Raw genomic sequence first — 22,586 nt, forward strand, 5'->3', positions numbered from 1 at the left:
CAAACAACTTTTAGAAAGCATTCCGACTGGAATCCGAACAGCCAGCTGGAGGCTCGACATGCTGATGACATCGCTCCGGTCGTTTCCATGGAAACAGACAGTTTCTAAAACGCCACCGTGTAAACGTGAAACTTTTCTGGAATGAACAAGCAAAGCGATGCGTTTTAAGTTGAAATGTGTGAACGGGTCGATCCTGCTCCAGTCAGAGTAAAGTTACATGTTTGAGGAAATACTCAGGAAAGTACCGACAAAAGCAACTTATTAAAGCAACATGAGTCCTGAAAATCCCCTCCATGACGGCAGCGCGACCTCCGTTTATTCTGATGATCTTATTAGAAGAATGAAGGCAAATCACCTGGTGCTCAGAGTTACATGGAAGAGGAAATATAAACTTGAAAATTTCTAAAAAAAATATGACTTAATACAATAATATGAGGATCTGAAAGAAGATTACATCATGCAAGCAGTAACTAAAAAGGACAAAACCATCAAACCCTTCTCAACCTCAGCAGCATGAACACTTGTAACTTTTGTATTTTATGTTTTCTCTCCTGTTCTGGACTGAAGCGACTCCTGAGCAACACGCAGCCTCTTCCTCCTCCTCACAGCCTCACGTGCAGAACCTTCACATTTAACCTCCTGGATTAACTCCCAGCCAGCCTGCTGCGTTAACTCACTCCCGGCCTGCTGCGTTAACTCACTCCCGGCCTGTCCGTGAGGAATCAGCTGATCTGCTCCTGAACTCCCGGCGGTGTTCGGGATGTCGGATGCCCGCTGCGGTGAGGCCAGCTGGCGGATCGGACCAGGACTCTCCCCTCCTCACCTTCTCTTTCCTCACTCGGTGCTTTTCCATCTCCGGACTGTGGACGGCAGCGGGGGGAGGACCGGGAGCAGGACCGGGAGCAGGACCGGGAGGCGGTGCAGCCTTCTCTCGGGGCTCAGGGCAGCAGGTCGGCGGCTCTCCGGAGCTTCTCCTCCCTGCTCCACAGCGCCATGTTCCCGCGGCGGAGCTCCGTCCCCCCGGCGGAGCGGCGTCCGGGCGGAGAGGCGGGGATCCGGTCGCGGCTCTCAGTTACCGGCCGTGACATCACGGAGGAGTTGGGTTACCGGAGGCGCTTCGCTCATCAATAATACACTCTCTGTACGCGACACGGAAAAAAAAAGCAGTCGGGCTCGGTGTGTTTTTAAACTTTCCGAAGTTTGGAGAGTGGAGGTTTCCAACATGCGGGGCGCGGACCCAGGAATGGACCGTCCGGGATCAGAGGAGGGTCCGAGGTTTTGACTGATCCGGGACGACTGGGACCCCGATTACACAACAAAAACACATCGACTCTGAAGTTTCCTTCCATAAATTTTCAGTTTTAAACAGAAACAGCAGAAACACTGAAAGTGATGTAGCTGTTGGGCCACGGGGTGGCGCTGTTTGTTGTTTTTATAATAAAACCAATGCTAATACAGTGACTGTCGACTCTGAAACTACCAATCTGGACCCGGAGTCGTGTCAGGCTCCTGACCGCCATGTTTGTTATTGTCCATCTACGGCTTGAGGACATTGATTCAGACACAAACTTCATCATGAACCACATATTTATTGTTTTATGTACAGAAAGTATTTACAGTTATTTATCATTTCACTGGTTTAAAACTCAAACAATTCAGTGTAAAAACTAAATACAGCAGGAAGGTGAAACATTTCAAATCACCTCTTTAGCTTCAGTAATAAACAGTGTTCATTCAGTAAATGGATTCTTTAATCAAACTTTATTTACAGAAACCTTTCCGAGCAGTATGTTACATTAAACACTTTCACCAGAGGACAAATATTGATTTATGGTGTTTATTTAAAAGCTGCTATTGATCCCATGGCGGCGCGATGACAGCTGAACGGTGACTGGAAGCCGTTATTAATTCCACATGCAGCAGCGGCGCCGCTCCAGCTGATCAATTATGAATGCTGGGATCAACAACCAGAAAAGCTGCGTCGTCACGGTAACGAGAAGCCTTTCCAAACACATTTATCTACACATATATCTACAACTACATCTGAAATCAAGGGCGACCACAGTAGACAGAAACTCATTCGTTGTTTTTTTTTTTTTTTTTTTTAGTTCTAATAAATATTGATTCCATAAATCAAGCAACTATCCACAGGAGGGACCCATGGCTAAGCCCCGCCCCAAACGCAAATGAACCAATAGCATTCAAGTACCAACTGCATGGAGACGCCCACTCAGACTTATTCAGCATATTGGCGTTGAGCTCCATAGCGGTGCTGGCTGGCGGTACTCGCCAGCAGTGCTAGCAGCGATGCTAGCCGGCGGCAGTATCCGGAGGAGCGTCTGTGGGTTTAAGACGAACAGAAGTGACCAAACGACGGGACCACATGCAGCAGGACAGGAAGCACCAGAGCTTCTTCTCACGGTTTGAATTCCTCCGCTAGCCTAGCATTAGCATTGTGAAGGCAGATACTAACGTAGCCTGAAATCGTCCCGTGTGACGGACATGCCGCTGTACTCTGGTTCTCTTGAGATCATTTCCAGACACAGTTCTAAAGACATCGAACCGCCTCCACCAGCGGCTTCGCATGCTCACTGCGCTGTTTTCAGCGTTTCCGTGTAAACAGATTTCAAAACGAGGCGTTTTCACTTGAACGGCTGTCGTGTAAACGGGGTCAGGGTTTCATTACTCTGGTGGTCAGGTGCAGAGTTGCAGAGCCGCTGTCTCTCTCCACACTCCAGCCGAGGCAGCGGTGCAAACCGCTGCTCCACCGCGCCGTCCTGCCGTGCGCGCTCAGACCCGCGGCCTCCTCCTCCGGAGCCTCACACACTGCCTCTGGAGCGTCGCTGCTCCCGGTTTCCTCCTCGCCCTCCTCGCCGTCGGGTCTGCCGCCTGCAGAGGGCGCCGCTCCTCCGGCCGGGAGCCGGACGCCGTCCTGCGGCCCGGCTCAGGAAGCTCCGCCTCCAGCAGCGACGCCACACAGCCGCTGCACAGCAGGAGAGCAACACACACGTTAAACACACACACAAAACGTTTGGAAGTTTTTGAATTGACTCCAATAATCATGGGCTGAAGTCTAAAATGAAAAAGATTTTTTCAAACTTCCAGACACTGATGAGTCAAAACTACGCTCAGGCGATTCAGGTTTGAAGGAAAAGGGCTTGAACTGTCTCAGAGTGTGCAGTGGGTGTAAAATAAAGGCAGCTTTTACTGGCTGGACTGAATTCTGAGGGATAAACTGAACTTTCTGCAGACGCACCTGCAGAAGTGAAGCAGTTTGGCTATGCCGCCCTCTAGTGGTTTGAGTGAAAACTACACGAAGAGCAGCAGAGTGAAGAGGAGTCTGATGAAAACCAGTTTACTGAGTGAAAGAACATCAAACGTATGAACACAACATGAACACAGTGCTCAGAAAACTGAGCACTATGAAATATTTACTCCAAACTAACAGCATCTTTGAAAAAATGCATCTGAGTGTGTGTGTGTGTGTGTGTGTGTGTGTGCGTGTGCATGAACAAGGCTGACTTTGTGTGTGTGCATGTCTTTTTTTTATGCTGATGCATATCTGTGCGTGCATACAATTGTGTGTGTCTGTGCATGTGTGTCAGTCTGTGTGCATGTGTGTATACATGCGCGTGCATGAATGTATGCATGTCCGTGTGTGTGTGTGCCTCTCAATATGAGTGTGTACATATGTGCATAAGCGCATGCCTCCGTTTCTTTACTTGTGCGGTGTGTGTGTGTGTGTGTGTGTGTGTGTGTGTGTGTGTGTGTGTGTGTGTGTGTGTGTGTGTGTGTGTGTTTGTGTGTGTGTGTGCCCTGACCTGCTGCAGTTGTGTGTCCTGAAGCAGGACGGGGCCACGTGTCCCTGCAGGACCAGTCTCAGCGGGTCCAGGTCTCCCTGCAGGGCTGCAGCCTGGAAGAACCTGGAAACCACAGAAGAAGAAACGGCCGAGAGTGAGAGACCCCGAACGTCCAGAACCATCAGAAGAACCGCGCCTTACATAACCCTGCCAGCGTGTGTGTGTGTGTGTGTGTGTGTGTGTGCTGCTGGTGTCCCAGATCCACGTTATGAAACCGTCTGACTCCTGTGACTCAGTGGAAGGTGAGTCAGAGCGCCGCTCGCCTCCCGAGGTTAAGTCTATTTGTCTGATGTGAACACGGAGCGACACGTCGCCACGCCGCCGCCTGGGGGCCGGGGGCCCCCTGGGGGGCCGGGGGCCGGGGGCCGGTTCTTACCCCCCGGTGCAGTTGCAGTGGTACAGAGTCCTGGGATCCGGGTTCCGGAGGCCGTACTTGGTCTGCCGGGGCAGAATCACGTCTTTACACTCGTCCAGATGCTGGAAAACGCCACAGGAGCTCCGAGTCGCTGTGAGGAGACAGACGGCGTCAGGAGGCGGGACCCGTGACCCCGACTGAGTCCAGAACCAGCAGAGGGACAGGAAGACCCAGCAGGACTCATTTCATTCATGTTTCATTTAGAACTCCGGGTCAAAATAAAGTGTTTGGAGAGTAAAGAGAAGCTCGACATGCTGCAGGAAACATTCCTGAACATTAAAACTGCGGGCAGAAAACAACAATAACAGTCTGATTGTACAGGCCTCCAGGTCCGTCCAGGGCCAGGCTGGTCCTGGTCCTGGTCTAGTTTGGTCCCACCACAGAGAACACTCTTGAGTGAGGCAGGACCAGGACCAGGACCAGGACCAGGACCAGGACCAGGACCAGGTTTCTCTGAACAGGCTGAGTCTTGCCACTTGTGAAGACTGAAGAGAGAACAGAGGGAATCGGTGCTTTTGTTTTCTTATTTTACTCTTTTGACAGATAAACACGGATTAAATTACTCTATTAAATTAAATTCATGAGTCTGTAAAATCCTGTATGAAGCAGCAGGAAGATGAATAACTTTAATAATGATACAGGAGAGAGGTGACGGAGGAGAGAGGTGATGGAGGAGAGAAGTGATGGAGGAGAGAGGTGACGGAGGAGAGAAGTGATGGAGGAGAGAGGTGATGGAGGAGGTCAGTTAGGTGATGGAGGACTTTTTATGTCAGCACTAACACTGGGTGGAGAAGTGCAGCGGAGTGAACATCAACCCAATGGAGGAAATGTTTAAAATCCGTCTCTTGAAAGAAGATTCATGTCCTCAGAGTATAAAACTTAACGTGCGAACTGTTTTATCTTTCTTTAAAAGCAGAGTCGTGAGTCTCTGTGTCTGCAGCGCTGGAAACACTTTAACATTCCAGACATGAGCAGGTGGAAAAAACCGACCAGACTGAGAGAAGGCCGCAGCAAAGGAAAGCAAAAATGATTTAAACCACAAGCAGTGGAAGTAAACTATAAAATAACATCCACTTGTAAATCCAGTCTCTTGAATTCTCCACTTCTTTATTGTCTTATTTTACTACGTTTGACTTTCAAATTATAACTTTATATCCAAACAAATAGCGACTCCTGCTCCTGTTTCCTGACACGGCTCATCTCACGGTGAACTCACAAAACCTTAAAACCTTCTCAGACACGCAGGAAAACATTCAGAAAGCGTTATTTACAGATTAGGAGCATAATTACTGAAATGACCGTACCTGACGGCGCAGACCGATGATTGGCTCCGGGCTCTGCAGACGTGACTAATCAACCGCGAGCGGCCTTTTATAGGCTCAACAGGTAGATCACAGATAAACTCAACTCAGGCATCCCAGCTGAGACAGCAGGAGGAGCAGAGGCGTGGATCCCACCAAACGTGAGTCTCAAGGCTACTGTGTGAGAGCCGGCAGCGACAGGAAGGCATTTATTGATTTATTATTGGTAGTAATGTTACACTTTTCAAAATGGGTTTTCAATTCAGTTCTTTTTTTTTTTTTACTTGCAAATGCCATGTGCAAGTTGGCACTAGCCTGTATCCACAGCATTAGCCTGTGTTACACAGTAGCCCTGGTTAGCATTAGCCTGTGTCCACAGTAGTTGTGGTTAGCATTAGCCTGTGTCCACAGTAGCTGTGGTTAGCATTAGCCTGTGTCCACGGCATTTGCGGTTAGCATTAGCCTGTGTCCACAGTAGTTGTGGTTAGCATTAGCCTGTGTCCACGGTAGCTGTGGTTAGCATTAGCCTGTGTCCACAGTAGCTGTGGTTAGCATTAGCCTGTGTCCACGGCATTTGCGGTTAGCATTAGCCTGTGTCCACGGCATTTGCGGTTAGCATTAGCCTGTGTCCACGGCATTTGCGGTTAGCATTAGCCTGTGTCCACGGCATTTGCGGTTAGCATTAGCCTGTGTCCACGGCATTTGCGGTTAGCATTAGCCTGTGTCCACGGCATTTGCGGTTAGCATTAGCCTGTGTCCACGGCATTTGCGGTTAGCATTAGCCTATATACACAGTAGCTGCGATTAGCGTTAGCCTGGATACACAGTAGCTGTGATTAGCATTAGCCCGTATCCACGGTAACTGACTAGCATTAGCCTGTATGGGCCTCCAGGGCGGGCCCTACCTGCCACAGCAGGCTGTTGCTCCGTCGGCAGACGCGTTGTGTTTCTCTCAGATGGAGGTCTTGCAGGCCCGGAGCGTCGCGGCGGCCCTGCTGGTGATATTTTACCCGTACCTCCCGGAGGTCCCGGTGTTCCTGCGGGTGGCGCTTCACGAGGACCAGCTGTGGATCTTTGAGCTGGGGGGGCTCCAGGACCTTGGGAGCTACGTGGTCGTCCTGCACTTCCTGGTGCTGATGTTGTACAAGCTTGTGGGGATGGTCCGGGACTTCCTGCTGCAGGACCACGAGATCCGGGACGAGCCTCTGAGGATGTGACCGGGGCCACGGCGGGCCGGAGATCCGGCGGGCCGCCCTCGTCGACCCCTGCGGCGGAGGTGGAGTTGATGGAGGAGGCGGTGCCGTTGACGTCGCCCTCTGCTGGGGTGGAGGTCTCGTACAGGGTGGGGGGGTGGACCTCGGCGTACAGAGCCATCCGAGTCTCTTTACACCTGCAGGTCCAAGCAGAGCGTTTTTAAAAAAGAATGGATTTTATCCTGAAGAGGAAGAACTGGGCCTCTGTCCATCAGCTGACTTCTCCATCACTGCCCACGTTTTTAACATCAGATGTAACTTTTAATGAAGCATTAATAAAATTAAAAATAAACAACCAAAAGTTCACACTTCAGTTTTTATGAAGGAAGCAAAACATCCAGCGAACGATTCGAAGTGTGAAGAGACGACGCGTTACATGGAGGTCAAAGGTCGACAGGACGAGACGAAGTGGGAGGAAGACCAGGATCAGACAAAGCAAGGTGACCTAAACTGTCGGGTCGCTCAGAAATTCAGAGGCTGTTTGAATTTAAAAGTGTTGAAATGATGGCGTCGTCACTTCCTGTCGGACCGATTTCCTCCAGAGTCTGAATCAGACGAACACAAAGACAAACCCTGATGAATGTGGTTCTCTCTCTGACACTGAGCCACTTCCTGTTCTGACTGGGTTTGGCACATCACCGGCGCCCACTGGACAGCAGGTAGAACATGCAGACCGCGCGGAGGGGTTCAGACCGGGGGTCCGGACGGAGGGGGGGCAGTGGACTCACAGTCCGAACCAGTTCCTCTGAGAACACTGCAGCCGGTGGGAGAGCTGGAAGCAGTGCATCTTCAGCAGGTTGAAGAACGTGTAGCCCACCACGTCGGCCATGCTGTCGTTGGCGTCCTTCAGACAGCGGCGGAACCTGAGGCGCGCACACACACACACACACACACACTGTGATTATCATAGTTTTTTCACTCCTGCTCTGTGAAGACTTTGAGTTTTTGATTGACTTCATGAATCAAATTATATTCCAGTTAATTCTGTTACAGCCCCTCCCCTCCTGATGCCCCTCCCCTCCTGATGCCCCTCCCCCTCCTGATGCTCCTCCCCTGAAGCCCCTCCCCTTCTAGAGCTCCTCCTGCTCCACTTTCTTTAGAACCTCCCCCTGAAGCCCCTCCCCTCTTGCAGCCCCTCCCCTTCTTGAGCTCCTCCCCCTCTCAGCTCCTCCCCCTCCTGCAGCCGCCCCACCCCCAGCTCTGGAGCGCCCCCCGCGGGCGGAGCGGCGCCGTGCTCACCTGTTGTCGCAGTCGCAGTGCGACATGGTGAAGATGTTGGCGTTGAAGACGCCGTACTGCGAGTGGAAGGACAGGATGGTGTCTTCACACTGGTCGTGTTCCCGGCAGCAGCGGTCCGTGGCTGAAAACACTCCTGGGGGGGAATAAAGAAATAAAACCTGATGAACAATATTTATTTACAGTCATAAAGCAGGTGCATTGACTGATCAAAGAATGATCTATTTCCTAAATGAGTGTTACATAAAACCTGAATCTCAATTTTTTTTTCCTGTCCGTTGCTTCTATTTTTATTTATTTTATTCTAATGAATTTCCAGAGCTGATAATATATTTATCATCGTCTCTTTGGTTTTACTGAAGGTCAATAAGTGTCTAGAAATGACTGTGTTGTATAAATAAAGCTGAATTGAATTGAATGACCCATTTCTTTTGTATTTTTTCAGGGTATTTTTCCTCCAGAATCATTTCAGCACTTCGTGCCAGCTGTAGTAGTTTTAAAGAGCTTTTAAATAAAGCTGAGTTCAACAATAATGTAGTCTGTTAACATGATCAACTTATTTGATTTTTTTTTTTTCTCTGAATTAACAGGTTCCCCAACTCAACGTTATTTTATCTGACTTTTCAAATTCAACTTCAGGAAAAAATCAAAGTAAGTAATAAATGCAAAATGTAATTATTAAATGTTACAAAATTTCCCAGACTCAACCCCCAGAAGCTCAAGTTCTAATTGTTTTCTAAAATAAATAAAAATATTAAAATACTTCATATGTATAGATTGTTTTTATTTGAGACATCAGGATGAAATAATGTGAATAAATCAATGATAAAAACAGAAAAAAAGGAAAATATAATATATGAATGCCTAAATAAATTAACATTAAAAACACTTTTTCCACTAAATATTATTCTTAAATGTCAGAATCTCTTACTTTCTGATCTCTGAGTTTATAGAATGAAAATTAACACAACGCAAAGAATAAATAACAGCAAGAAAAAAGACCGAATATGAAGAAAAAATGATTCTATAATGAAGACATGAGTTCAGAGAGTAGAAGGAAATAAACATTGTAGAAAAACAGAATTTCATCTGAAAAGAAAACAGTTTAACTTAGTTTTCACTTAAAACTTTTTTTTTTAAACACATGAAGCACGTGTTGAACAGAACAGAACCGGAAGTGGATCTCCTCCTCACCCAGGTCTTCATAGGACGGAGCCTTGTTCCCGGAGCCGCACCACAGAGTCCCCGGCACGATGAAGCCGCGCTTCACGCGCCGGTGCGCCGTGACCTCTGACCCCTGGCCGTGACCTCCGCCTGCGGCTCTCCTCCTCGCGCGCTCGCGCCCCTCCTCCGCCTCCAGCGGCGCGCACTGCTCCTCCGCCGGCAGCAGCGGCTCCTCCTCGGCTCCCGGCTCCGCGTGCGTGCGCTCCCCGCACAGGGACGCGTAGCCGCGGAGCACCGCCGCATCTTCGCTCCACGCGCAGCCCAGCAGCGCGCGCTCCCGGGACCAGACTGCGTGGTACAGGCGCGGGGGCGCGCCGCGCAGGAAGCTGCGGTGAACTTCACCGCCGGGGGAAACTTTAGTCCAGGAGCAGAGGATGGAGGAGGAGGAAGAGGAGGAGGAAGAGGAGGAGGAGGAGGAGGAGGAGGAGGAGGAAGAGGAGGAGGAGGAGGAGGAGGAGGAGGAGGAGGAGCAGCAGCCCAGCAGGAGGAGCGCGTGGAGGAGCAGCAGCGGAGCCGTGCGCGTCATGGCGGCGCGTCCTGCGCAAACCGACTGATGCAGCTCAGAGTGAGGACTCCGGGACAGACTGGCAGAGGCCAGCACGCGCTTAAAAGGGATGAGAGGGGGGGGAGTGGGGGGGGGGGGGGGGCACGCGCTCTGCACATCCAAAAACAAAGTCACACCCAATCAGCCATGTGACCTGTCAGTGCAGCCAAACATCACCCTGGCCACCCCCACCCAGTGACCACACACACACACACACACACACACACACACACACACACACACACACACACACACACACACACACACAGACACAGAGCTGAGTGCTGTGTCAGGGCCTTCCTCCTAACGTTTATCTGCTGCTTTATTGTTGATCAGATGTTTTATCTGTCTTTGATTCACCGGCCTGGAAGAACGTGTCCTGACCTCTGTGAACTCTGACCTCTGTGGCTGAAGCAGGTGCCTTCTGTTGGGGGTGTGGTCTAACAGTGATGGAGACATCTGATTGGTTGATTGCTGCGCTGTCATCTGACCTGCATGGCGGCCTCCAGCTGTTCTGCAGGAGGAACCTGAGAGGAGGCGGAGCCATGAATTCCACTTAATGCTGCTCAGTATTTCTGTAATCCTGTTTTATAGAAACACTAGAATGTAATTTCGGTGACTGACCTACTTTGTTTTCCTCATTCTGCTGTCATGTAGAAACATCCGGAGGTGCCAGAAGGTGTGGATGATTTGTTTGGATATTTTCATTTGCTTCTTCAGAAATGTTGATATAAAATCCACGAGCAGCCAGAAAAAAAGTGGAGCTTATAGTTTAGAATATACGGTAGTCAAGCTGTTCTTTTATATTAAAATACCATAAATTCTGGACTATAAGTTCCCTGTGTTCAAACAAATTTTCGTGAAGAAGTGTTTTTGTTCATCACGGTCAGTTTTTTTACACATTTTCTCACTTTCCTTGAAGTTTTCAGTCTGTCGAGACATTCTTCTGACTGTCAGTCAAACCCAGCTGTGATGGACATTTTTCTGTCTGTCGTCGCACAGGGACATCTAGTGGTCACAGACGGTATTTACTGCTGTGCTTTCATTTATAAGTTACTTCCTAAACTACAAACTTCTAAAAATTCAAAAAAGTTAGGCTAATAGTTTGGGACATATGGTATTTCAATGTTTCGTATTGTGAAAAACAGGAAAACTTTGTGAGAACAGGTGAAGCTCAGATTAATAAAACTCAATAAAACATTAAAAATCTCCATTTTCACATCAATTGAAACCAGGAGACACTAATGACTCCTCAGTTTTATCTTCCATCCACTCCCTGAGATGTTAATCTTCATTAAAAAGCTGTGACCTTTGACCCCCTGGCTCAGATCGGAGACAGATGCTCATGTCGTGATGGAGTTTGAGAGTTTGAGTTCCTGGAAAAGGAAGTGAGATAACGGCGCGTCAGATCAAAGGTGACGTCTTCGCTGCTCGGCGGCGGGAATCAGCTTCATCTCTGTGTGTTTTCAGTTATTTTGAATCATGCGGCGATTTGGCATCTCTGAGTTCTGCATCCATCTATTGTTACTTTTAGTTTTTGTGTCCATCTTGCGTCTTTTCTTGCGCCATTTGGCTTCCCCTTGTCTCTTTACAGGAAGTTGGTGTTTCTCTGTATTTCATCATTTTATCGATCATGTCTGTTTTTTCGCTGATCTTTGTCACGAAAGAATCTTATTTCAGATCAGATCTAACGTGTTTGTGCCGTTTGTTATCCCTGTGATTCAGTGGAGTTTTCTTCATTTTTTCTTGTGTTTTTCTGTCGGTACTTTGTGAAATTCCTCTTGTAAACATTGTTTTAAATCTTTTGTATCATTTTATTGTCATTTAGTCTCTTTTTTCACTTTCTAAGTCCATTCTCCATCAGTCGGTGCCGTTCGGGATCCCACTGATCGGTCCTCCTTTGATATTTTGTCATTTTTTTCACATTTATCAATTTTTGGTTGATATATTGTGTCATTGTTTATATTTTCCTCTGTGATTTCAGCCGTTTTATACATTTTGCATCGTTTGAGGTCTTTTTGTTCCACTCATTAAACTCATCATCAATGCGTTTGGTGCCATTTGGCATCCCCCTTCTTCTTTCCTATCAATAACTGATCGATCCTCGCCCCCACGCTGTGTCTTTCTCTGCTCCTCTCTCCATTTCTATTGTTTTCTGTTTTACCTTCATGTTCTGTTTGTTTATCTGCAGCTCTTTAATCCTCTCAGTGAAGAACCAGCTTCATTTTTTACAGTGCAGTTCTGTCCTGACAGTAAAACATTGATTTCCGTTGAATTTCCGCCTCTCCGCCGGCTCCGTCCTTCACGCTCCGATCAGACGCATCGATCTGCTCTTTAGTTGTGAAATGTAAATGTTTGTCGTTCGGCTCATCTTCACCTCCCGGGTCGCCTGAGAAGCTCTCAAGGTCGGACGCTTCACCTTTCACCCACCCGACGCGACGAGGCCTTATCAGCGGCGGTCAGAGTCCGGCGGGTTCTCCGGCGGCTGATTGGCCGGAGCCTCGCCTGACTGAGACAAAGTTTGTGTCGCGTCACGGAGCGACGGTCCGGCGAGCGGAGGAGAGGCGGCCGCGTCGCACTTCCTGATCCACGTGGAGGTTCCGGCCTCGGCGTGGAGTCGGACCCGGGTCCACATGAGCAGAGGAGCCTGGTCCCAGACCCTGGGACCCTAGACCCTGGAACTCAGACCGTGAAACCCAGACCCGGGAACCCAGAGCCTGGAACCTGGAACTCAGACCTGGGATCCCAGAGCCTGGAAGCCAGACTGTGGACCCCAGCTGCCAGGGCTCTGGGGGGGTGTCAGGGTCTACACCACCATGGTGCCGGAGACACAACCGATTGAAAACAGCTCCGTCGTCATGGAAACGGGTGACAAAAAACTGAACTTTCTGTAAAACCTTCGGGAAACGCCGCTACGGCTGTTCTGCACGTGCTCAGTAGACAGCAGATAAGAGCGTTTCCTCCAGTGTCAGGACTCCCAGTCCAGGTTCTCCTGCTCCGGGTCTAGGTCCAGGTTCTCCTGGACCAAGGGAATATTGACTGAGACCATGACCAGGACCTGAAGCAGCCTGTCAGAAAAGTTGCGTTTCCCCGTTTCCATGGAGACAGTTGTGTTCTCCGTGGCTCCCGGCTCTGTTGTCGTGTAAACAGACGATTAAAACGCGACTGAAGTTTTGCGTTTTCACTTGTTGGTTTTTCCTTAAGAGTCAAAAACAAGTCAATAATCTGACTGAACGTCCACGAAAGCGATCACCAGGGGATCTGGTTCATCGGTCCAGAACTCGCCCGACATTCCCGCTGAAAGACGCCATACTTGGGGCCACGCTTAAGCCCCACCTCCTTCCTGTTCTGCTGCTGTTGGCGCCCCCTGGTGGCCGAGCCAGACGGATTCCATCAGAACCGGCAGAACCTCTTGATCTCCCATCATGCACGTTGTCACAAACAAACAGGAACGGAAGACGGATAAAACAGACTTTTATTCACTTTCATTCAATCAATACAAATGTAAATGAGAAGTAGGGATGTCCCGATCAGGTTTATTTGCCTCCGAGTCCGAGTCCTATCATTTGGAGTATCTGCCGATTCCGAGTCCCGATCCGATTCTTTTCTAATATAGTAAAATATATACATTATCTATATTAAAAAAAAAAAAAACTAAAAAACTTATGAAAAGTTCTCCTCTTTTATTTTCTTAACGTCAATTCAAAACAACACATACTGCTGTCTCTCTTTAATTACATCTTTCTGTAGCACGTAAAACCTAAATACATCTCATTTAACCCATTAAAGCCAGGCAGCATTACCGCTGAAGTGAGCAGCAGCGGCCAGAAATGTTCAATACAGAGTGAGGAGGCAGAGCAGCAACACGATCTGGACCCGGAAACAGGATCAGTTATGGATGTGCGCGAGTTTGATGCATTTCATTGCCCAAGAAACAGCTGATGAGCGCAAAGAAGAGGAAAAAAAGACCCGGCGTCAATGGTAGAACTGTGCAGCAGCGCTTCTGGGTTTAATGATGGAATTGCGCAACAACGCCACTACTGTAAATGCGTCCCGGCTTCAATGGGTTAAAAAGGAAATCAAAGAAAAAATAAACATATGTATCCAACCGAGTCCAAATCGGGAGGAAACTTCCGATCCCGATCGAGTCCGTAATCACGTGATCGGATCGGGACATCCCTAATGAGAAGTGTAACAGAAATGACAGTCTGGGGAGTTTCAGTTCACCGTTCCATGAAGCTTCTGACTGCCTCATCAGTCTGATCCCGTCAGGACTCCTGAACCTCTCACTTTCACTCCTGGACTCTAAATACTGATAAGATTAAAAAACTTGCAGGAAGCAGAAGAACTGAGCTTTTATCCGAACGTTTTAATCATTTATCACATATTTTCTGACAAGTCTGCAGCCGTGAAGCGAAGTCAGGAGTCTGATCATGAAAAATATCCAAACACCAACAGGAGTCATGAGAAAGAATCGCTTTTCTTCATCTGTCAGTGTTTTTAACGAAGGACGCACCGATACCGATACCGATACCAGTGTGGGGTCCAGCATTCCGCTCAGTCGTTTAACGTGCTTCATGCTACATGCTAAAGAGTTTCAGAGCTCACACACCGGCGATGCTACATGCTAAACATGGTCAAGGTCTGACTGACAGCTGGCTACGGCCTCCGGCTGTGGGAGGCGACGCAGCAGAGGCGACGTAGCGTTGATGCGGAGGCCGTCAGACGTGGTTCAGCACAGCCTCGGCAGACCATCGGTGTTCAGGGCATGAATTATTCTTCTGGTATCGGTACTCGGTATCGGTGTGGGTCCTCGCTTTCGGCAGGAGGCTCCAGGTTTGTTGTACTCGTCTTTAACAGGTTGTGTGGTGCTGATCGGGGGGGGGGGGGGGGGGGGGGGGGGGGGGGGGTCTGTCTGCAGGTCACACTTCCAGGTGAAACGTCATGCAGAAACAGTGTTTTCAGGGCCGTTTGCAGCAGACAGGAGGACAGGAGGGGCTCACACATGCAGAGGAGAGGAACCTCTTCACCCCCCCCCCCCAAACACACACACACACACAGACACACACACACCGGTTCACACTCGGCACAATGGAAACACACAGCAGCACAGAGGGGTGTTGGTTCCCACCGAACCACGAGGTCTGAGCGGAAGCAGCAAACACCCCGAACAGCCGGCCAGGACGGGTGATGAGATGTGACAGGGTGGAAAAACAAAAAGAGGTCAGAGACTCGGTGAACAGCCCCCCCTCCCCCCCCCCCCCCACCCCCCCACCCCCCACCCCCCCACGCTCCTCTTCCTCCTCCTGCACCCCCAGCTGCTCTTCATCTTCATAAACAGCCATCACCAGATCAGGACTGGTCGACTGAAGGGTAGATTCCACATCACAGAGACGAGCACAGGGAACGGCACAGACCAGAGAGGAGGAGGAGGAGGAGGAGGAGGAGGAGGAAGGGCAGCAGCAGCAGCAGGTCTCCTGGCCTCAGTCCTCGAACTGGACGCTGTTGTCGTTGAGCAGGACGTGCCAGCGCTCGATCTTCTTGTCCTTGTTCTTCAGACACTCGTACCAGTGCTTCAGACACTCGCCTTTGGCCTGGATGCCGAGCTGGCAGCCTCCTGGGGGGGAGAGCGGGGGTCAGCTGGGTTCCTAGAACATACAACATCTCCACCATAAACACTGACGACCCCCCTGACCCCTGACCCCCCCGGCCCTGTGCAGAAATCAATCCATAAACTCTGTTTACACGACAACGGCGGTCAGAGAAGAACTGTGGACGAGCAGCAGGTCTGTGCAGTGTGTTCCTCAGAGAGTCTGGATTCCCTGGTCCTGGTCCTGGTCCAGGTTCTTCTGGTCCTGGTAGTTTTAGTTTACAGTCGCCGTGTTCTGTCCATAAGAACGTCTTTGTTCTCTCATTCGGTAAACGTTCCTAGGAGCATTTTTAACTTTTCCACGGAAACAGCTGTTGTCTTCAAAAGCTGCCATGTGGGTGTTTCTGGAGACAAACCATTACTGTCTCCGTTGTCCCCACGAGTAAAGAGGACGGACATATCTGCTGCATATCGGCTCATTGTGACGTGAAGACCAGGACGAAGACGTTCTGTTACAATGTCAACAAAGCAACATGTTCCCAGATAAAGAGTCTGAAACGTCCCTGATAGAGACTCAGCTGGAGCGGAACTCCAGACCAGGCGGTCCAGGTCCGGCCTGCGTCCAACCTCTCTGTCAGGGCCGAGTCCAGAAGAGACAGCCAGGAGACAGTCCTGATCTAGCAGGCTGTCCTGAGGGTTCCTCCTGTTGGCTCCTTCGATAAACAGTAATAATCTAAAGTCAGTATTTCTGCATTTTGGATCTTAAAGTCCTGGAGTCCAACAACAGTAAAGCTTTCTAAAATGTGTTTTTACCTGAAAAGCTGGGGAGGTTTTCTGTTTTCACCTTAAACGTTGTCGTGTAAACAGCCCTCTGTTAGCATTAGCATCGACGGCTGAACCGCAGCAGTTTGTTTCCACATCAGCTGGTTTTCTGATGACATGCTAGCTTCCCTTTCCACACGGCGTTCTGTCGCAGCAAAGCTTTCAGCGCCATGATTTGAGTTGATGTAGTTTATCTTAAATCAGACCCGTCAGATCAACGATAAGATGAATTGAAGCTGTGAAGAAACGTTAAAGAGCGGTGAGGACCTGTAAGGAGCTGCTCCCCCCTCCCGGCTTACCGATGAAGTCGTTGGACTTCCCCATGTCGTAGTCCCAGACCGAGATGTCCAGCGTCTTCTTGGCCAGCTCGCCGTGTTTTATCTCGTAGCTGAACTCCTGAAGCACCGAGAGACACGGGTCAGCTCTGAGAGCGAGTGACGGAGGAACAACCACGGGGAAACAGAGGGGTGAAGACCCGACCTCGTTGAACTCTGGGTTCAGCGTCTTCTTCTTGATCTGCGTCTTGTTCTTGGCTTTCTTTCCCATATCAGGCTTCAGACACCTGACAAACAGGAAGCAGTGAAAACAGGCGTAATAAATAAAAAAAAAAAAACCTTCAATGGTGTTTAAAAATGCTGCTGAAGTACCAAACACTTTAGCTTCAGGTTAGCATTTAGCATCCCTGCTACGTCAACTCTTCAAGTGAAACTGTACCATTTTTACGTTTCGTGTTTTGGAATCAACGTCTGTGTACATGAAAACGGCCAAAAAGTTAAAAACAGAGTGTTTAGCATTGCAGGAAAACATGATTCTACTCGTCGCAGTATCTACTGAGCATGTGCAGAACAGCAGCAGCGTTTCTCAAAAGTTGAGTTTTCCGCTGTTTACATGGAGCTCTGGGATTTTTAAAACTTTTTTTTTTTTTTTTTTTGCATATCGTACTGTATATAGATTGTATTGTTTTGTACTTTCTATACAACTGCATACAACCTTTTGTTGAGATTGTATGCAGATTGTACTTTTTTTAAATTCTTGCACTGTTTCTTTCTTTTTGCTCCTCCCTTTAAATATCTTAGTTATTGTTACTTCTCGTTTTTTCTTATGTTGCCGAGAAGCTTGCAATCTAAGAATTTCACTGCATGGCATTAAACCCGTGTGTGTTTTACTGTGTATGTGACAATTAAAACTCTTGAATCTTGAAAAAGGGAGACACCTTGAGAGTGGTTTCAAAAACAGTTTCTAGACATGTTTTTACTCAAAATGTGCCACTTTTTAATAGTTCTATTGCCAGAATTTTTAATACTTATTTCAAAGTAAAAGCACCTTAATTCATTTGAAGGGAATCTGCCAAGAGAAGGAGTGAAAACCGTCTTGATTTAAGACGCGCAGTGTTAAATCAGGTCTCTTTATCCTGCTGAAATCTGATTTTTGAGTGGACTGATCTGAAACCAAGTGGAACGACGAAAAACACAACTAAAAATAATAACTTGACTTTTCAACAGACGCTAAAAACATGGCCAAAGTTTTTAGTTTGTAAAGAAGTAAAACGTCTGGGTGTGACGGAGGTGGGGGGAGGAGGGCGGGGCGCCTACACTTTGACGAAGGGGTCGGAGTATCCGTTGGAGTCCATGGCGGCCAGGTGGGCGCAGCGAACCACGCCCACAATCAGACGGCCCTGCTGGCTGCTGTAGAGCAGAGACACCAGGATCCGACCGCGCTCCTCCGAGTCCCCGCCTTCATTCAGCTGCACACACACACACACACACACACACACACACACTGCATCAGTCCTGACATCACGTTCTCATGGAGGAAACCATCGGATGATTTAATCCACATCCAGTTTCTCACATCTGAACATTTCAACATTTCAGCACCAAGAGACTGAAACAGGAAGTGGAAGATCAGCCTCCTCTTCCTCTTCCTCCTCCTCCTCCTCCTCCTCCTCTTCTCCTTTACCGTTCTATTCCTGGTTCTCCTTTAGTTTCTTTAGTTCTTTCGTCTGTCACGTTCTCGACATGTTTTCTTTTCTCCTTCTGCTGGTTTTCCTGTCGTCTTCTTTCACTCCTCATTTTCTCTTCATGTCCTTCTCGTCTGCTTCTGCTCTTCATCTGTCTTCGTTGTAGCTGTTCTCTTTCTGTCTTCTTGTTATCCAATTCTTGTTTTCATCATTGTCTTGTCCTTGTCTTCTTCTAGTTGTTGTCTTCTTTGTCTTTGACTCCTTTTTCCAGTCTTCTTTTTGTCTAGTTCTAATCCAACTCTAGTCTTTGTCGTCGTCTGTCTTCATCTTCTTCTTGTCATCTTTTTGGATTTTTTCTAGTCCAATTCTCTTCTTTTTTGTCTTCTCCTTTGTTGTTAATCTTTGCTTCTAGTCTTCTGTTCTGTCTTTCCCGAGTCCAACTCCAGTCTTTATCTTGTCGTCCTTTTCTGTCTTCTTCTCATCTTTATCTCTTGTCTTATCTTGTCTTGCTCTTCCTGTCTTTGTTTTCTTGTCGTTTTCCTGACCAAGTCATTTTCTCGGGACGTTTTCAGAAAGGTTTATTCGTTTGTTTGTTAACTGAAAAGTGAAATGTGGCGAGGAGGAGGTGACGAGACTCTGACAGGGACCCGGTTCGGAGGAGGTCTGCCTCTCAGAGTGCTTCTCTAGTTTCTGTTGCCTTCAATCCTTTTTTGAGTCTTTGTTCTTTGTCTTGTCCTCCAGGTTTCTCCTGGTCTCCTCGTCTTCTTTCAGTCCTTTTCTTCTCCTCGTTCTTGTCGTTTCTTCACCTTTTTTTTTGTTGAGTCTATTTTTCTCACCTTCCTCTGGTCTTTAAACTTCTTCCTCCTCGTTGGATTTGTCTCGTCCTGCTCTCACACCGTTTCCTGTGATTTCCTGGACATTTCTTCAGCTTCACCCTGTTTTCTTCCTTTCAGCGAAACGTCTTCTGTTCAGGTTGCCGACTCTAAATCTTCTTTCCGTTTCTTACTCTCCGTTCTTCTTCCCGGACCTGGTTCCACCCCGTTCCGCCTCTTATGTAAGAGCGTTCTCATTTCCTGCGGATCGCAGTGAGCTGGAAGGCAGATCTCTAAATACCTGTCTGGAGCTGGAGGAAAACCGACAAACGAAGCGGTTTCTACGTAATGAAAGAGGAGAACAGCGAGTCCAGATGGCGTGGAGAACCCGAGGGGCGGAGCCTGGTGTGTCTTAGATCCAGCTGGGAGTCCTACTTCCTACTAAAACTGCTCCAACAGAAGCAAACGCTGCGTCTGGAAACCATCTCAGGACGATTATTCCATCTTTAATGATCCCTCCATGTGAAACCTGTAAACTCATCTCTGAGCAGAGATACAGGAACCTGAGAGCCGGGAGACCGGAGAGCCCGGTCGATCACCGGAGTCTGATCCTGATGGATTACATCCGGACGGCTTCCTCTGGATGAGGCCGGTGTCCGCTGACATTTACAGATACAGGAATCCAGCTCTCCAGGAAGGAAAGTCTGAAGACCACAGCTCCGGCTTCAGTCCAGAGACCTGGAGGGCTCACGGTCAGAAGTGACCTTGAAATGTCTCAGAAGGTCATCCTTCTCAGCAATCAGTGAATGGAGATGAGGAGAAAATAAGATCAGATCATATCGTGTCCGAACATCAGGAAGAAGCAGAAGAGACTGAATCTGAGACCTGAACAGTGACTATTTCACTAAAGTCCTGTTTACGCAATGATACCCAACCAAAACCCAGATTATAGAGCACTTTCCTCCTCTACCATACAGATTATAGAGCACCTTCCTCCTCTACCATACAGATTATAGAGCACCTTCCTCTTCTAACCTCAATATTATAGAGCATTTTCCTCCTCTAACACCAGATTATAGAGCATCTTCCTCCTCTAATATCAGATTATAGAGCATCTTCCTCTAACATAGGATTACAGAGCATCTTCCTCCTCTAACATCTACATTATAGAGCATCTTCCGCCTCTAACCTTGATATGATAGAGCATCTTCCTCCTCTAACATTCAGATTATAGAGCATCTTCCTCCTCTACCATACAGATCATAGAGCATCTTCTAGATTCAGTGAGTGTGTTCAGTGAATGAGCGGCGGTGTCTCACATCGTCCTCGTAGAGCGCCATGCCCCGAGCTGATCCTCCCACAGCCTTCTTCACCTGTAAGACAGCAGCGTGATTTGACTTGGCGTTAAATAACCTGTCTATCTGTTCTGTTCGGCCGTTCGGCGCCGCCCTCGTGCCTCACCGGGATCACTCTCTCCAGGCAGACGTTGAAGTTCTTCTTCTGGTCGAACTTGAGCTTCTTGAGGGCGACCCGCGTCTCTCCGATGAACTCGTTGTGTCCGAACTTGTCCTCGTCGCTCACCGACAGCCTGCGGAAGAGACGAGCCGCTCCGTCAGCGTCCCGTGCGGACGGCGTGGCGATCGGACGCCGGCGCCCGGAGGCCGTTCTCACCGCAGAGTTTTCCGCGACATCTCGTCGTCGGTGATGCCGTGGTAGACCAGCGTCTCGTTCCAGACGGGGTTCAGGGTGTTTTTTAGGGTCTTGGTACGAAGCTTGTTGGACTGAAAGACAGAGAAATGACATGAAAACAGCTGATGTCTCTGGTCGCGGACGGCGTGCAGATGGTGCACGCTCCTGTGGTCGCCGCCCTGAGCGTTAGCAGATGGATCACTGCTGCATTAGATCGTCTGAGAGCGTCCCAAATCCAATGAGTCCGCCTCAACACCTTCTTCATCCGACGGAAAAACTGGAGCAGCGACAAACTCCAAACTCTGGCTCTAGTTTTACCAGACGAACATGTCTGTCTCAGCCAGTCTCTACAGACACCACTGACACCGTACCTTACTGGCTCCAGGTAGCAGGTGCAGCTTCACATACGGGTCTGCCAGTCCGTTGGAGTCCATGGGCTTCAAACCCTGAACCGGACCAGAAGACAGATCAGGATTCAGTCCCTCTTCTGGTCTCCTCACGTTTTTCTGTTTGTCTCCTGCTTTTTTCCTTCTAGCTTGTCTTTTCTGGTCTATTTTTTTCTACATGTTACCTTCTGTCTTCTCTTCTCTCCCTGTACAGTTTTGTCTCAGTTTGTCGTGTTTACCTTGGCTTTTACGATGCAGCAGTGCAGAGTGTGAGTCTCCTGTTCGTAAAGCAGACTGAAGTCCAGAGAGCCCAGAGTGGCTGCAGGGACAAAGACACAAGCATCAGAGACAGGTGGAGAAGAGACGGACCCAACGTCACCTGACCAAACATTAAAGGTGCTGTAGGCAGGATTCGGCATCTCCTCCATCTTGCTTAGGGTTACCGAAGCAAGATGGCAATTTGATCCATCTAAGATGGCGATTTGAAACCCAGCACAGCCAATCCTGTCCTGTTTTCTCTGACATCACGCCCTTACGCTAGTTAAGCCCCTCCCACAAGAATGTGCGATGAACGTCCCTCGACCAATCACGGTTGGAGCCTCATGGGCTCTTCTGATTGGCCAAAGATACCTGGAGCTGTCGAGATTCCTTTTCAACTCAGAACAGAGACAGATGGAAACGCTGCGCCCTCGCGGTAGTGCAATTATGCTACACTCCTAAAGGATTATCAATGGATACTCTAACATTTAATCCAAAGAAAACACAGAAAAATTAGCATTGACTAGCAAAATCCTGCCTACAGCACCTTTAATACTGAATTTACGCCTGAGATTCATGACCTACATCCAGACATTTGTTGGTACTCGCTATCGGCAGCTAGCTACAGGTTGGTTGGTATGGGGATCAGTAGTGGTATCGGCAACTAGCTATAGGTTGAAGGTACTGGTATCTGCACTCGCGATCAGCTGCTAGCTACAGGTTGGTTGGTACAGCCATCGGTACTTGCTATCGGCAGCTAGCTACAGGTTGGTTGGTACTGGTATCGGGACTCGCTATAGGTTGGTTGGTACTGGTATTGGTACTCGCTATCTGCAGCTAGCTAAAGGTTGGTTGGTACAGGTATCGTTATTTGCTATTGGCAGCTAGCTACAGGTCGGTTCCCTCACTGGCGTCGTCCGAGTCGTAGTCGTTGTCGTCGTCCTCGGCTCGGTCTGGAGTCGGTTTGGGTGGAGCAGGGTTGCTGGAGGGTGGGTTCACGGGTGGAGTGAACCTGGCTGCGGGAGTGTGAGACGAGACGGAGAAGGAGGCGGAGTCCACAGCTGGCGGTCTTCTCTCCTCCGCCGCCGGAGGCGACTGCGACGGTCTGTCCTCCACGGCGGCAGCAGGAGCTGCAGAAAGTCACACAGCCGTCGGTTAACAGCCGCGTCCGAGGCGTCTGTTTTTACACTCGTGTGTGTGTGTGTGTATGTCTGTGTGTGTGTGTGTGTGTGTGTG

The 22,586-nt window shown here is 48.9% G+C and overlaps 3 protein-coding genes across 6 annotated transcripts in view; all 3 read right to left on the reverse strand.

Moving 5' to 3' along the window:
* The window catches only part of LOC115383086 (tetratricopeptide repeat protein 28), a 98,712-nt gene extending 97,687 nt beyond the window's left edge, over positions 1–1,025 (reverse strand). The window contains 1 exon segment of the mRNA XM_075410406.1: positions 824–1,025. Within this exon segment, the coding sequence (XP_075266521.1) occupies positions 824–853 (30 nt within the window). The 5' untranslated portion in view covers positions 854–1,025.
* rph3aa (rabphilin 3A homolog (mouse), a) overlaps positions 1–22,586 on the reverse strand; it is a 38,030-nt gene that overhangs the window by 377 nt on the left and 15,067 nt on the right. For 2 of the 3 annotated variants that reach the window (XM_030085109.1, XM_030085110.1), the window contains 10 exons: positions 22,259–22,480; positions 21,332–21,411; positions 21,078–21,152; positions 20,689–20,798; positions 20,479–20,605; positions 20,337–20,390; positions 17,838–17,989; positions 16,726–16,807; positions 16,545–16,641; positions 13,518–15,450 (listed from right to left, as the gene is read on the reverse strand). In XM_030085109.1, coding sequence (XP_029940969.1) covers positions 15,317–15,450; positions 16,545–16,641; positions 16,726–16,807; positions 17,838–17,989; positions 20,337–20,390; positions 20,479–20,605; positions 20,689–20,798; positions 21,078–21,152; positions 21,332–21,411; positions 22,259–22,480 — 1,133 coding nt within the window. In that variant the 3' untranslated portion in view covers positions 13,518–15,316. Of the gene's footprint in view, positions 1–13,517; positions 15,451–16,544; positions 16,642–16,725; positions 16,808–17,837; positions 17,990–20,336; positions 20,391–20,478; positions 20,606–20,688; positions 20,799–21,077; positions 21,153–21,331; positions 21,412–22,258; positions 22,481–22,586 lie in introns of those variants that run through there. The other variant, XR_003930629.1, reaches the window with a different exon arrangement.
* pla2g3 (phospholipase A2 group III) lies at positions 2,047–9,853 on the reverse strand. Of its 2 annotated transcripts, none has more exons than XM_030085113.1 (7): positions 9,260–9,853; positions 8,069–8,201; positions 7,558–7,692; positions 6,593–6,966; positions 4,237–4,366; positions 3,822–3,923; positions 2,047–2,983 (listed from the first exon to the last, which is right to left on the reverse strand). In XM_030085113.1, exons 1-7 carry the CDS (start codon positions 9,813–9,815, stop codon positions 2,791–2,793), a joined length of 1,623 nt encoding a protein of 540 aa, XP_029940973.1. In that variant the 5' UTR covers positions 9,816–9,853; the 3' UTR covers positions 2,047–2,790. The 2 variants fall into 2 exon arrangements, with proteins under 2 accessions (XP_029940973.1, XP_029940972.1); XM_030085112.1 differs by having other exon boundaries at positions 6,482–6,966.

This window comes from Salarias fasciatus, assembly GCF_902148845.1.
Source record: "Salarias fasciatus chromosome 7 unlocalized genomic scaffold, fSalaFa1.1 super_scaffold_4, whole genome shotgun sequence".
Lineage (NCBI taxonomy): Eukaryota > Metazoa > Chordata > Actinopteri > Blenniiformes > Blenniidae > Salarias > Salarias fasciatus.